The sequence below is a fragment of the Enoplosus armatus genome, assembly GCF_043641665.1.
Source record: "Enoplosus armatus isolate fEnoArm2 chromosome 3 unlocalized genomic scaffold, fEnoArm2.hap1 SUPER_3_unloc_1, whole genome shotgun sequence".
NCBI classification, from domain to species: Eukaryota; Metazoa; Chordata; class Actinopteri; order Centrarchiformes; family Enoplosidae; genus Enoplosus; species Enoplosus armatus.
The window spans coordinates 13,083-29,617 of NW_027261182.1; the positions used below are offsets into that span (position 1 = coordinate 13,083).

Here is a 16,535-nt window from a genome sequence, read left to right on the forward strand (position 1 = left end):
CAGAGATGGAGATCAGGTTTTATTATTTTATTTCTTCACTAGAAACTGAAGTGAAACTAACAACTAGGACCAGACTTTGACTGTGAATATATACAGTGATAGTTCCTGGTGATAATATGATACCATGGAGGCACAGAAAGGCTTTGGACCTGCAGTCTTTACTGCACAGTGTCGACTTGTGATTAGTGCAAAAAGAAAAGATATCTGATCATCATCAGCTCTTATTCAGGTTGTAGCTTCAAGGTTCAAACACGAGTTATCATTTTATAATTGTAGTAATTCTGAGTATTAAAGCAGCAGAAGCTGATGAGAGATCTTCTGAATGGATTTGATGCTGAAGGATGAATTCAGATTCAGAAATCATGACCAGACCTGTTGTTTCACAGCAACATAAATGATCATGCTCTGAAACATTCTCCCAACAGAAAATCTAGATTCCACTGTGACCTTTTCTGAGCGTTTGTCAGCTGAAAAGGAAGAATTGTATAGAGCTGTATTATTTACAGATGTATGTGGAGAGATCTGAAAGTGTATCTCAGTCTGTACGTGTGTCCTCAGATCTGTGTCTGTGTACGAGAATCTCCAAATATTCTTTACGGCCTTTTATTAATGAGTTGAAAGTGTATTTAGCTTGAAGAGTTGGAGCTTCAGGAGTCTCACGCTGCATAAATCCAGACTGTGTGTCGCTCCGCTCCCATTGTGCCCCGATAACTGTAGAGCCCCCCCACCACCAAGAAGCACATCATGAGTTTAATGTTCACATCGCTGGGCAGAAGTCAGCGAGGAAGAAGTCCTCTGATTCTCTACTTCAGTAAAAGTATAAAAGTATCAGCAAAATGTACTTAAAGTAGCAAAAGTATTATATAAAAGTATTATTTTATAACCTGATCATATGTTTTGTATGTAAAATCAAGGTAACTAAAAAGACAAATATTTCCATTGAAATGTAGTAAAGTTGAAGTATAAAGTAGCATGAATTGGAAGTACTCAAGTAAAGTACAAGTACCTCAAATCTGTACTTAAGCACAGTACAAGTACAAGTAAAAGTCCTGCATTCAAAAGTCCACTTGAGTAAAAGTATAAAAGTATCAGCAACATTAATGTAGCAAAAACATTATATTTTATCAGATATCACATGTTTTGTATGTAAGATCAAAGGAACTAGTTGCTACATCTGTCTGATAAATGTAGTGAAGTAGAAGTACAAAGTAATATAGAATGGAAATACTCAAGTCAAGTACAAGTACCTCAAATTGTACTTTTACTGCTCAGTGAAACATAAACCTAGCTACGCCTCATGTTTCGCCGGATGGTTAATATTTTCTTTGAACAAAGCTCATCAACACTCGCTGTAACAACGACCATGGTGAAATACAGACGTGCTGACGAGACGTAGTCCAGAGTCCATCGTAGCCTCGGCTCAGGGTGTAGAGAACCTCGGCTGCACGCAGATCGCCTCACACGTTTGCAGATCTCAGGTACAGCGGGAGTTTAGCAGCGGTCACGTGTAAACAGCCTGAAGTGGAGGCGGCAGGACAGCGATTCAAACATTGTTCCTGCTGATGAGCGGCACGTCTCAGAAAGAGGACGACGCTACAACATCAGCCTCCTCGCTACCGAGACCAAAACCAGAAGCAGCCTCTGAGCTGTGCAGCCAAGCAGGAGGAGGCTGGCCTCAAGATCAATGCTGACATCAGTGTTCCTGCTGAGAGTCATCCCAGTGGTGTTTTTATCTGCCCATAGTTTGAGACTTTAGGTTTCAGGAGCACGCACACCTTTAGTTGTTCTCTTTGTGTCGGCTGTGATGTCCAATCTGCTGTATATGATATGCAGCTACATTCTGACTGTTACATCAACTCTTTGTCATCTGTTGCAGAGTCGTCCAATGAGTCCTCCACTGGGTGGATCGTTGCTGGAGTTCTCGGCTTTCTTTTGGTTGCTGTTGTTGGAGTTCTTCTAGCTGTGCTTGTAGTCAAGGGTGTCATCCCACTAAATTGTAAGAAAGGTGAGTTGAGATAATTTCTTGTCTCAACATATTCATGATGAGCAGACAACACAACACGTTCTTCATATGTTTCTCATGTTCAGAGTCTTGACAGTTGTTTTATCTTCTCAGGCATTGAGCATCATGTTGGTATTTACAAACAGGATCAAGTCAGGTGGGATTTTCTTGAATATAACTTTGTTTTCCTTCCTGCAGGTTCAGGTTCACCAGAGACAAAGGACCCCAATCATTCAGTGTTGCTACCTGATCCAGAAACTTAACTAGCTTTACATGTGCTGTGAAGTTGGTGTGTGTGTGTGTGTGTGTGTGTGTGTGTGTGTGTGTGTGTGTGTGTGTGTGTGTGTGTGTGTGTGTGTGTGTGTGTGTGTGTGTGTGAGACCCAGTTTGAGGTCTAGACCATACTGTATGACAGTGAGGACATGTTGGCTGGTCCTCACTTAGTTGAGGCAGTTTGAGGGTTAAGACCTGGTTTTAAGGTTAAAGTTAGAATCAGTTTTAGGTTAAGGTTAGGATTAGGGTTGTGGTGAGGCAGATAGTTGTGATGGTGGCTGATGAAAAGTGAGTTGTTGAGGTGGCGAATGTGCATGTAGCTCATCGTGCGTCCATATGGAAGCATTAGCACATCCCATCAACAGGACCACAGTCTTTCCCTGACCTGAACCAAGTGTTTTTATCAACTGTCCTCGTAATGAGCTCAACATCAGCAACAGTCAGATGACAGCATGCCACAATATATAGTCATTATCTCTCAATATCTGGTCAAACAAAATACTGACAAATAGTTTCCAAGTGTGGGACACAAAAGTCTGTCGAAGAAAAAAGGCTTCAGCGCACATCTGGAATGATTTAATGGCACCGAGTGGAGAATGAGAGCCGCCAGCTGTTTATCTCCATGTGTCCAACTCATAATAATATAATATAATATAATATAATATTCCTGTAACAGCAGCAGATGGAAGCGCAGATTACTTTGCTGATTTTCTGGACGTTCTGTTGAACTTTGCGCCTCATTTGGATGGAAACTTGACTTCCAGCAGACTTTTCACTCGGTCTGCATCTGGCCTCATCTGTACATTAACAGACTGTAGACGCCCTGGACAGATGTTGTTGGAATAAAGAACATTTTTATTCATTATTCCAACAATAATGTGTTGTTTTGCAGAACGGTCCAACACACATGTAACTGCTGAGTGTGGTGATGAGGTCGGTTCTGTCAGGAGTTGTTAAGGTAGTTTGTTGTTAGCAGACAGAGTTAACCAGGTGACAACAGAAGAGAGCAAGTGGCCTTTAATGCTGACTGATGATTAATGAATCATTCCATTAAGTGGGAATTAAATCAATACTCTGATACTTGGTGTGACTGAGTTCCACTTTTGTGCAGCTTTAAGATCAAAATATCGACCAAACACACTTTTACTTGTTATTAATGTCGTTGAGGACAAAGACGACTTCTTGCACTCTTCTTCTTTTATTTTTATATTCTGATGATCTTCTGCGTCTCATGTTTACTCTTGCACTGTCGTCAACGTAGATTCACTTCATTCCAGGCAGCACAAAGTCAAGTGATGATAAAAGGGCCCACTGGACTGTTGCTGAGGACATTATACTGTAGTAGCTGGATGAATCAGACGGAGCTGCATAGAAACACAAAGAAACTGTGAAGAAAACATATAAACAATCAGACAGCAAAGCAGGATAATAGAACAAGTCATGAAAATACATCATAAAAGTGACACAGCAGAATTAAAATGGACCAAGTTAAAAAGGACCCGATTAAACTAAAGTTCAGATAGAAGCGAGTTTTATAGAAGTTGAAAGCTAAGAGGCTCCGACCGAAAAAGTCCAGTCACACATCAGGTGACCTGAAAGGACCAGGAGACCCCTGACTGAGGATTTCAGGCTGCTGCGGCTCAGAAGAGGTTTAAACCTCTGATGTGTTCAGGAGCTTCACTGTGAAATGTGAAACTGTAAAACTCTCAGGCAGCTAGTGAAGAGTGGAAGCTACTGTTCGTGTTCTCCTGTAATGAGTTAAAGTCCAACAGCAGCATGTTTGATGAGCCGGAGACAGACGAGTGACTTCTGTCTGAGGCCTGAAGAATGAGGACTGTGATGGTCCAGACCACGTGACATCAAATCCTTTCAGACTCAGCATACTAGCGGGTCGTCCGTCAGGGTCGGAGGTCGGATCCCCGGCTCCTCCTGTCCACATGTCCCAGTGTCCTTGAGCAAGACGCTGGACCCCAAATTGCCCCCGATGGTCAGACCAGCACCTTGCGTGGTAGCTCGCTGCCATCGGTGTGTGAGTGTGTGTGACTGGATGATCGAGGAGCAGAAGCTCTGTATACATGCTGTTAATGTACCAAATGTGATCAAACTGCTTGTAGTTCTTAAAGGTCCAGACTGAGCGAGACGTGGGCATTAAAGAAACATTTAGACGTCACTGAACTAAAGCTGTTGGTCTGTAAAAGAATGTGAATATTGTTCAGCTGAAGTGAAATATAATGTGACTTAACTTTTTATTTTCATATTTGTGTTATTGTATTGCTTGTTTTTATTTGTTAAGGTGCTGAGCCAGAGTCTGTCAGGTACAGTTACACACTGAACTGTACACTCAGTGTCCAGTTTATTAGGTACACCGAGCTAAAACGCTGCAGTGTGATGCAACAGTCCTGCAGTAAATCCTCCTTCATGAAGGTTGTAATGTTCAGTTTCAGAGAGGAGTTGATTCAGCTATGTGAGGCTGCAGTTTGTCTGTATCGTCTTATACTGACAGGTGTTGCTATTATTTTGTCCACCCCAGTTACATCAGTGAGGGCAGGTGAAACAACAGAAACACCTGTCTTTATAATGCAGGCAGGATTTACTGCAGGACTGTTGCATCAGAGTGCGTTAGCTGCAGCTCGGTGTACCTAATAAACTGGACGCTGAGTGTTTGCTGCTGTTGACTGTGATATTTGAACTGTGCGCTCTCTGAACGTTCATGTCTGTTTATGTTGTTAACTGATGATGCACTTGTAGGGCATCATGTCATTTCAGGCAGCGCTTCATCATTTCCATCCAAACGTTTGAATAAAACATGAAACACCTCAAACTGTGTGTTGGGACTGTTTTTAAAGTGGTGATTCTGTGTTGGCCGGATTCTAACAGGATCCATGTTTTGTAACAGCTGTTTTTAATAAAGACTTTTTGACTGAAACAACACAGCAGATATATTTCAAACAACACACAGAGAGATAGTTTACCACTAACAGCTTCATGAAGGGCAGTTACAGCTGTATATTAATCATAGCATGAGGAGACCTTTTACACTGAATCACAGGAGGAGTGTGAATAAAAAGTACAGTATACCCACTGTTGTCTGTTATTATAGAAGAAATATCCACACACTAAACAGGCTGCAGGATTTCAGCCAGATCATATAAATTGACGTGACGCTTTTATTGTGAAGGGTCGTGCCGGAAGTGTCGCTGTAGTTGCTGCTGGCGGAAGCTGAGAAACCGAAAGTGTTTCGGATGTGCAGGTGACGCAGCCAGAAGTCGGTAAATGTCCGTTAGTGACGTTCCGGTGAAGTTAAAGTGATGTTTGATGTTCCGGTGACTTCAACAACGATGAAGCTTCTTCCTCTCGCGTGTCTCTGTCTCCTGACTCGGTCCGGAACAACGTTTGCTGATGGAAACGGTAAGAAAACTAATGGCGGACTGATAATTAGACTGAATGGCTGAAACATCTGGAAACAGAATAGTACGAAGTCTCTGAGTGGCGGGTAGATGACAGCAGCAGCTGCAGCTGTTAGCATCAGCATGTAGCTGCATTTTAACAGAAAGATCATTGACACAGTTTGATATTATAATCAGCAGCACAGGTGAATATTAAAACAGTGATGTCATTAATTGCAGCCTCCTCCTGGTTAATTAGAGTCGTCTAACAGACATGCGCAGTGTTTAGATGTGGACGATGTTCGGGGCGTCGTCTCCGTCCTGCAGAGAAATGCGCTGCTGTTTCCGAGCAAAGCTTCTTGGTGTCAAACCAGATTATTGGTTGAAACACGTCTCTGATGTTTCTGATGAAGTATAAAGTCTGGGTGTTACACTATATACTACTTTATAGTACTGCCATCGCATACTTGTACTACTGGCACAGTACATACAAATACTGGTCACACCTGTTTACATCTCAGTATATAAAAGAGGTTTATCACATATATACATGTATATATTTATTTATACTTATATTTATATATATGGATACCCGTCTACAACCTGTTCACATACATTTCATTATTACTGTACATCTGTCTATCACAGTATTTTATTTTATATAATTATATTTTAGCTGCTGCACTATTTGATGTCTTAGATCGTAATTAGATTTTACTCACATGACTTTTTGGTACATGTTTGTGTGTGTTGTTGGAAGGAGCCTGAGATCTAACGACTGCTTCCCTGTGATCGTTGTGCTTATGACAATAAAGAAGTTGAACTTTTAACACTTTATACCTTTTATTCACTTCCTTCACGTCTTCTCTACATATATTATATGAGTCTGGACAGACATGGATGTTAACTGCAGCTTGACTGGTTGGTGGAGGCCGACAACAATAATTCTAGCTTTGTTCTGCTTCTGTGTATTTCTGATTTTATGTTTTTGTCTTTCAGGGCCAAGTGTCATCAATGTGGCCGTGGAAGAAGGAAGTGATGTCATGTTACCGTGTTCCTTCAGCACCAAGAAGAACATTGAGAAAATGGTGTTTGACTGGAAGAAAGACGGTCTGGAGGTGTTCCTCTATGAAGCAGGCAAGCATTACAATAAGGGCCGAGCAGGTCAAGATGAACTCTTCAAAGGTCGGGTTTTTCATTTTGAAGAAGAGTTGAAGAACGGCAACGCCTCCATAAAAGTCCAAAAAACAAAGATGGCTGACAGTGGGAACTACACCTGTACTTTCCCAAACGAACAAATATCCCACATAAAGCTTGTTGTAGGTGAGTGACAGTTTGACTGATGGGACTTTTAACATGCTCGTATTTATTCATTTTAATTTCTTTGTCATACCATCTCTAGACTGCTTAACTCATTAATGCCAAACATAAACAAAGGCTTATAATAATAAATAAAATGCTTTTATTTTATTCAGAGTTATGTAATGATTTGTACTTTATTTTTTACAGTGTATTGCTCATCTACTGATATTCGTATTGAAAGTAATATTATAGTAAAGTATTTGTTTGTGCAGTGGAGAGAGCCCACAGATACCTGAAGCTTTGTCAGTTGGATTAACAGTGTTGGTGAGGCCACCCACGCACCTGAGTGATGAAGCTCAGAAAAATGATATTCAGCAAACAGGGAAAAGTCTCAGGTTTTGTTCAGAATATTACGTCTGGCATGTTGTTAATATCACATAATCACTCTAACAATTATGTTCTGCTTTGCCTTTTAGATCCTGACCCAGAGCGCTTTATCTTAACCTCTTGTGGCTCTTTTTAATTATGTCCCTTTCTGTCTCTGAACACCAGCCCACTTTAAACTGTATAATACAGAGACCATGAGGAAGTGACATGTGTCCATTACATCACTGTAAAGAAAACACTCTGAGCTTTCATCAGCTGTGTTGATCTTACTTCAGGCTCTAAAAGAGTTTAATATGTAAATAATTAAACAGGAAAAGACAGAAGCTTTCTTGTTTTCCTTCTTTCGCTTCTTATTTCAAATACAGTGAATCAATCATAATATGGGCTGTCAGGCTGAAACTCACAGGATCTCTCCCTCAACTTGTCTATAATGTCTGTACCACATTTTAGGTTGACAGGCTGAAGTGGCTCTGAGATATTTTAGAAAGTGCAGTACAGATCATCTCCAGCAGATGTCCACAGAGCTCTCTAAAACTTCTCCAAAGTTACCAAATGACGATAATAAATCTCTTTATGAAACTGAAGAAATGTCCCTGAGTGTTAAATGTGACTGTAAAAATATGTTCTTAATATTTAGATAAAGTTTTACATGTTTATTATCATTGAATCACGCCTCCCTAAACATATAAATAAAGTTTCTCTGTTCTGTGGGTGTCCCGCTTCCACAGAAAGTCGCACAACGTTAACTTCCGTATATGGTTAGGCAGGTAATTTAAGTGGCTACAAACTCAGAGTGTTTTCACGGTGCTGACTTACCATTGGATGAAAGTAGCTGTCAATAAGATATATGTGGAGCTCGTGTAAAGATGCTCTCCGCTGATTGGCTGTTGGAGTTAAAAGCCCGTTAGTTTCGTCACTTTAGATCGTAGAAAGATGCGGATTGGTTTGTTTTGTTGCTGGGCGTTTACTGATTTCAGAGATACTGAACATCATTGGTCAAATCTTTTGTCAATACTTTAAATTGACCGAAATGTCGTTGTTTTAAAAGTTTGTCGAGCGGCTTAAAAAATATGAACGATGGACACAATCGACTTTTATTCACGTTATTTTTATTTCCGTTTGAATTTAAACGAGTTGGATTTAATCGGTGGAGTTTTTTCTTTAAAACGAGCCCCTGTTTGTCTATAAATGTTTGTTTTTCGACCTATAAATACATTTTAACTGCGGCTAAACAGGATAGCTAGTAAATTGCCGAAGTGTTTGCTGCCGTAAAGTAAGACGCTACTGTTGTGATGTCGTAAATCCTTCATTAAGATTCTTCAATCCGTTGAAAAAACGAACATCTCAGCTTTCAAACAAGCTCCAACATGTCTGTATTTACTTCTACAGGCAGCATGAACGTACGCAGTATATTTATTTAGTCATTTTTGTACATATATCTCGGGTCGCGTGCAACCTCCGTGCCTTAAAAAATTAAAGAACAGATTAGAGGAAAACATCCCAGGTGAGTCCTGATTTTGATGACGTCACTCATCTTTACATCATCGTGTGTGATGTAACTCATCACTGATAAGTGGACACTTTTATACACCAACACATATCTGGTTTGTAAAAATTTGATATTGATGATGATATTAAAAGTTTATACATTAAATGGTTTATAAGAAATTCTTTGTTACAGTTTTATAACAGCGAGAAATAGGGTTTAATGTGCAGTGGTCACTCTCTGTGATCCCCAATACTTAATTTAAGCTACCTGTTCCAAATCCAATATATCAGTCAGTGCATCTTATGGATGATGATATGATTAATATGATATGTTAACATCGATAAAGGCATTGTTCTTAGAACTTTTAGCTTTCCAGCCCCATGGGAAATCACATTACAAACCAAATACACTCAAATAAATACAAGTGATATGGTACACATATCTAAAACTAACATAGTCTAATTTATAATTCTTGTTGTAATGCTGGATTTAAATATAGTTCTGCTTCTAATAAAGCAGTCTTCCAATAAATCCTCCCTTCATGAAGATGTTCAGTTTTCAGTTCAGAGGATGTAGTTTGTGGTGCTGTTGAACTGCTTTGTGTTATACAAACAGGTGTTTCTGTGGACAAAATAATAGAAACACCTGTTAGTAAAACGCAATGTAACACAATAGCAACGTAATCTACAGCCTCCAAAATGATCATACAGTCGAATGAACACCTCTTTTAAACAGTTTCAACAACAAGCTTCATGAAGGATTTATTGCAGGAAAGCTTCATTACAAGCAGAACTAACTTCAAATCAAATATTATGTTGTGACTTACAGTTAAGATGTAAATAAAAACAATGGGGAGACTGTCCACATTCTGATTTCTAAATCTGGGCATGAATCATCCTCCTCTGTCTGATCCTTAAACCAGGAGTTCACAGATGTTCAAGACTTCACACATTTACTCACATTTGGCTTGTGGTTTGTCATAAATGCTAAACTGTTCAGCTCACTAACGTGTGTAAGCTAATTCACCAGATCATAGGTGCTGTATGATGTTACAGTCACAAGACATAGTGGACACAAAATGGGATTACAGTGTGAACGTACACCACCAATTAACAGTCTGGTGTGTATATTTCTACTCTTGTCTGGCAGCTTGTTTACAGCAGAATGTGTAAATATTTTACTCCAGCAAATAAAGCAACAACCTCTCTGTGCAGCACTTTTCAAAAGTTTGGACATCCCTCAACGTTTTGCACAACTTGCTCGGCTGCAAAATTGTCTTAAACATTTTATTTTTATTTATTTATTTATTAGATATTTATTAGAGATCTCAAGTGTTTTCTGTTAAAGTAATACAGAAACTGTTCTCTTTATACAGTTAAATCAAATTAAAAATAAGATACTGCATGTACTCCATATGCCCCTTTTAAAGATAGGAAAAATGAATTATCATTTTATAATCAAATACTAAAATCATTTTATTTCATAGAATATAATAACAAATGTGTAAAGTGTAAAAACTCAAGTGTTGTCCAAACGTCTTCACTGTTTCTGTGCTTCTGTCATCATATGAGTCACAAATAGTGTTTGCACTTGTAAATAGTCACCAAACGTTTGGTGGAAGTTAAAAGTGTTAAATATCATGTCCTATCTAACAATGCAGGGAGGTGCAACTGAGGCTTCTATTGTACTTTTCTCTTAAACACTTTAATCTTCATTTACAAGCAGAGAAGGGCTGAACAAAATACATACATAATCCTGTAATTGTCCTTTATAACTGATGTGTCACTTGTTGTCTGTTTACACTTCATCTTCACAGGTGCAGCTCCAGAACCATCCATCACAACACTTGATCAAACAAAGGACTGGTCACTGCTGCAGTGTGTTGTTCGAGGTGCTTCTCCAAAGCCTACAGTAGAGTGGCAGGACAGTGCTGGAAACATCCTTCCTGCTAAAGAACCACAGGTCTCAGAAAGAGGAGGCAGCTACGACATCATCCTCCAAACTACTGTGACCAAGACCGACCGCTATCGCTGTGTTGCTACTCAGGAGGAGATCAACCATCAGATTCATGCTGAGACCTATGTGCTTATGAATGGTCAGTGGTATTTTAATCTTGATTATTCATGTGTTATTAGTTTTCAGAAATGTTTGTTTTCAGACTGAATGCAAAGGTAATTAGCTCAAAGCGTTGAAAATGTTTCACACTGAAGCTCTGAGACTCCACTTGGTGAATCTACAGAGATGAGAGGAAGAATGAGACGCTGTGGAGGGAAATAACAGAAAGAAGTGGAGTTCATGGTGAATGTTTTGATCATAAACACGCACACGCACAGTCGGTGTGTACATTCCCAGGCAGCTATAGCTAACATTTGGCTAAGCTAAGATGCAGTGCTATCTTAGCTAATATTGTCAGTATTTCGGGTGTTTGTACTGAATAAACACTCTTGTCACCAGCACTTCTTCACTGCCTTGCAGAGACTGAAGGTCAGTCTTAACTCTGAGCTCCTTTTCAAGTTGAGATAAAAGCATACATAAAACAAGGCCTGTAGTTCAGGCCCACAGGCTGCCTGTTCTGTTGCCTGTTTTCATTCCCTTTGTGGCATCTTGTTGATATCAGATTCCTGTAGCCAGATGCAGCAGCTGCTTCTAAATTCAGACTTGGCTCGACGAGTTCTAACTGAACTTGTTACATCGTGGAGATTTAAACACCACTGAATTAAAATGGGTCACACCACACAAAGTAGTTTTTAAGTGGAGCTTTGTTGTTAAATATTTACACCCACTAATGACGAAACCAGCTTGCTACAGAATATACAACATAGTTGAAGAGGTAATAGAAAATGTTTGACGTGACACTAATGTAAACTGTGTTTGTGTGGAGTTATAGCATGTGAGCTCCACCCACTGTCACACTATGAAGAGTGACAACAATGAAAATGACCAATATTATAATATTGAAGTAGCTCTGGCTGAATTTGCCCTGAATGTTAAAGAAATTGGTGTGATTAATGTTAAGAATCATTAAATGACATAACACAACGCAACATGAGCAATAAATGCGTTAGACTAAGTGACCCAATAATGTCCGTTAGGTAACGTCATTTTAAATTGCATAAACATATAACTCAATCTCTGTATATATGCATATACTGTAGAAATCAAACCAAGACAACAACTATGTATACTGTACTTTTACAAATATGTAGGGGAGGCAAAGTCGGTGTGTCGGTCTAGTCTGAAATATCTCAACAACTATTGGATTGAAGGCCATGAAATGTGTTTCGGACCTTCATGTTCCCCTCAGGATGAATTACAATAAATCTGGTGATTCCCTGAGTTTTCCTCTAGCGCCCTCATCAGGTCAAATGTTTAGTTTGTCCGATACTTTGGAATATTCTCTTCAGCTCTTGCATTACACTAAAGGTCCCAGATGACCAACATGTTTGCAGTCATGTGACTTCATTCACTGCTTCTGCAATAGCTGGTTGTCGGTTGATTACAAGCAGAACTAACTTAAAGTCCAGCATTAGATTTAGACTTGAAGTGAAAATGGAGATGAAACAGCAGTGAAACTGTTCACGCTCTGATTTCTAAATCTGGGCAGGAATCATCCTCCTCTGTCTGAGCCTGAAACCAGGAGTTCACAGATGTTCACCACTTCACACATTTACTCACATTTGGCTTGTGGTTTATATTAAATGTGACAGTGTGCAGCTCACTAAAGCATGTGGGCTGATTGAACCAATCACAGGTGGCGTATGACTGAAGCGTAAGGCCATAGAGACAGAGGACACAAGATGGCGGCATAGTGCGATACACAGCTGTGATTTACAGTCAGATGTGTGATTCTGCCTGCAGCTTCCTGACAGCAGAAGTACTGAGTGTAAACAGGTCGAACTTAACTTTCTTCTCCAGTTAATGAAGCAACAAGCTAACAAGCAGTAACTCTGCTCTCGACGTCTCTCAGCTCAGTAAACACACTTCAAGGTTTATCATTGAACGCACAACGGAAACGTTTGAACGTCCCTCAACTTTTAGCATCATTTGTTCTGCTACAAAATCTTAAATATGTTATGAAATATGGTTCTATTAGAGCCCTTAACAGTGTTTTCTGTTGCACTAAAGTAATACGAAGGTGTTTGTTTTCTGAAGTTAATAAATAACCTTAAATGTAAAATAAGAAATGCAAAGATACACACACACCCTGTATCAGTGAAAATAATAACAAAACTATATCATCATGTATCTCATGCAGGTTGTAGCTACAAGTTTCTAACATTACTTATCATTTTATATTTGTAGTAATTCTGAATGAGAGGTCTTCTGATTGGACACGTCGCTGGGCAGTAGTCAGTGTGGAAGAAGTACTCTGATTCTTTACTCGAGTCCATTGGAGTAAAAGTATCAACAAAACGTATTTAAAACATACTTGAAGAAGTAAAAGTATTATTAAAAAGTATTTTATTCTATAAGTTGCTGATATGTTTTGTTTGTGAGATCAAATGAACTAGTAACTATATCTGTCTGATAAATGTAGTGGAGTCAAAAGTACAATATTTCCCTCTTAAATTTAGTGAAGCAGAAGTATAAAGTAGCATGAAGTGGAAATCCCTCCAAATAGTTTTTAATCTGAGTCTCAAACCTGAATATGAGATCTGAGCAGCACGAAGATGTTGAGCAGAAAATTCTCACTGATACAATTTATGACACAAGAGGTTTGTTTTCTTTTGAAAACCCTGAGTTTCATATTTCATAACAGGTTTTATGTTATTTTAGTGACACTCAAAGTGTTTTGCATGTTTATTTTGGAATAGTTCGTTCCCCATTTGTGGCTAATTTGGTTCATATGAAATATTCAATCAAAATGTAATTTATATGTTGCTCAAATACATTTTTATGGATTTTAGAGTGATGGATGAATTCAAATTCTAAAACCTGAACAAACGTGTAGTTTAAAGAATAAATAGATGATGATGCTGTCCTTCCTCTTTGTGATGATCAGTTTTCCATTCTGGCAGCATGAGACTGTTGATCAAATACACTCAGTGGTCACTTTATTAGGTACACTTGTACAGTCTATTGCAATTCAATACAACAGCTCTGCTATAAATTCTGCCTTCATGAAGTTCATAATGTTCAGTTGTTGTTGACTTTGTGTGTAAATGAAACTACATGTTTGTTACTGAGCATCATAGTTGAAGGTGGTGTTGTACTGGACTACATTATACTGAGAGGTGTTTCTAATTTCAACATGAGGGCTCAGAATATTAGAAACACCTCTGAATATAATGCAGTCCAGTTCAACACCACCACTAACCATCATGAAAGGAAACTTAATGCATTAGATTGTACAGGTGTACCTAATAAAGTGGCCACTGAGTGCATCACTGACACGTTCAGCCCTGATAACACAAGGGGTGCACATGCTGTTGAAGACCCTGTGTTTCATATTTTCTAACACTCTTTATTTTACTTTAGTGTAACAGAAAATATTGTCTACATGTCAGACAACACATTTCATGTGATGTCATTTCAAATGTAGCATAAAAACTCAAGTGTTGTCCAAACGTCTTCACTGTGTCTGTGCTTCTGTCATCATATGAGTCACAAATAGTGTTTGCACTTGTAAATAGTCACCAAACGTTTGGTGGAAGTTAAAAGTGTTAAATATCATGTCCTATCTAACAATGCAGGGAGGTGCAACTGAGGCTTCTATTGTACTTTTCTCTTAAACACTTTAATCTTCATTTACAAGCAGAGAAGGGCTGAACAAAATACATACACAATCCTGTAATTGTCCTTTATAACTGATGTGTCACTTGTTGTCTGTTTACACTTCATGTTCACAGGTGCAGCTCCAGAACCATACATCACAATACTTGATGAAACAAAGGACTGGTCGCTGCTGCAGTGTGTTGTTCGAGGTGCTTCTCCAAAGCCTACAGTAGAGTGGCAGGACAGTGCTGGAAACATCCTTCCTGCTAAAGAACCTCAGGTCTCAGAAAGAGGAGGCAGCTACGACATCATCCTCCAAACTACTGTGACCAAGACCGACCGCTATCGCTGTGTTGCTACTCAGGAGGAGATCAACCATCAGATTCATGCTGAGACATCTGTGTTTATCAGTGGTCAGTGGTATTTTAATCATCAAAGAATTTTGATTATTCATGTGTTATTAGTTTTGAGTTGAACGTGTGTTCAGACTGAAGGCAAAGTGAATGATCTCAAAGTGTTTCAAATTAGAATAAAGACAAGTCTACTGATGTGGAAAATGTTCCAAAGACTCCACTTGATGAATCTACAGAGATGAGAGGAAGAATGAGACGCTGTGGAGGGAAATAACAGAAAGAAGTGGAGTTTGTAGTAAATGTTGAGATCAGTCTGATCAGTCTCTCACACCAAACCCAGGAACAGATTTAAAAACGGCTGCTGCAACCTGAAGCTGAGGATCGGCATGAAAACACCTCACGAGGTGATTTAGAGACGGAAGTCGTCAGAATCAGTGACATGTTTGTTCCACCAGAGAAAAGAAAAGAAGTTGTGAAATTGAAGAATTATTGTGCCACATGTGCCACCAAAATACAGCGAGGCTGTCTGAAGGTTTTATTAGCTGTGATTAGATGAATAGATTAGATAGAGAGATAGAGGACTTCATTGATCCCGATGGGAAACTGCAGAGTTACAGCAGCCAAGTCACACATGAGTCTCATAACAGACAACATGAGGACACTCAGAGATGGAGATCAGGTTTTATTATTTTATTTCTTCACTAGAAACTGAAGTGAAACTAACAACTAGGACCAGACTTTGACTGTGAATATATACAGTGATGGTTCCTGGTGATAATATGATACCATGGAGGCACAGAAAGGCTTTGGACCTGCAGTCTTTACTGCACAGTGTCGACTTGTGATTAGTGCAAAAAGAAAAGATATCTGATCATCATCAGCTCTTATTCAGGTTGTAGCTTCAAGGTTCAAACACGAGTTATCATTTTATAATTGTAGTAATTCTGAGTATTAAAGCAGCAGAAGCTGATGAGAGATCTTCTGAATGGATTTGATGCTGAAGGATGAATTCAGATTCAGAAATCATGACCAGACCTGTTGTTTCACAGCAAAATAAATGATCATGCTCTGAAACATTCTCCCAACAGAAAATCTAGATTCCACTGTGACCTTTTCTGAGCGTTTGTCAGCTGAAAAGGAAGAATTGTATAGAGCTGTATTATTTACAGATGTATGTGGAGAGATCTGAAAGTGTATCTCAGTCTGTACGTGTGTCCTCAGATCTGTGTCTGTGTACGAGAATCTCCAAATATTCTTTACGGCCTTTTATTAATGAGTTGAAAGTGTATTTAGCTTGAAGAGTTGGAGCTTCAGGAGTCTCACGCTGCATAAATCCAGACTGTGTGTCGCTCCGCTCCCATTGTGCCCCGATAACTGTAGAGCCCCCCCACCACCAAGAAGCACATCATGAGTTTAATGTTCACATCGCTGGGCAGAAGTCAGCGAGGAAGAAGTCCTCTGATTCTCTACTTCAGTAAAAGTAGCAACACCACTGTGTAAAAATACTCTGTTACAAGTAAAAGTCCTGCATTCAAAGTCCACTTCAAATGTACCTAAAGTAGCAAAAGTATTATATAAAAGTATTATTTTATAACTTGATCATATATATTGTATGTAAAATCAAAGTA

The 16,535-nt window shown here is 39.1% G+C and overlaps 1 protein-coding gene across 1 annotated transcript; it reads left to right on the plus strand.

Moving 5' to 3' along the window:
• The first annotated feature begins 5,527 nt into the window (after positions 1 to 5,527).
• On the plus strand, positions 5,528 to 15,320 carry LOC139307098 (CD276 antigen homolog). The gene is made up of 5 exons (XM_070930980.1): positions 5,528 to 5,683; positions 6,661 to 6,984; positions 10,656 to 10,934; positions 14,689 to 14,974; positions 15,248 to 15,320. Exons 1-5 carry the CDS (start codon positions 5,584 to 5,586, stop codon positions 15,318 to 15,320), a joined length of 1,062 nt encoding a protein of 353 aa, XP_070787081.1. The 5' UTR covers positions 5,528 to 5,583.
• Positions 15,321 to 16,535: the final 1,215 nt, after the last annotated feature.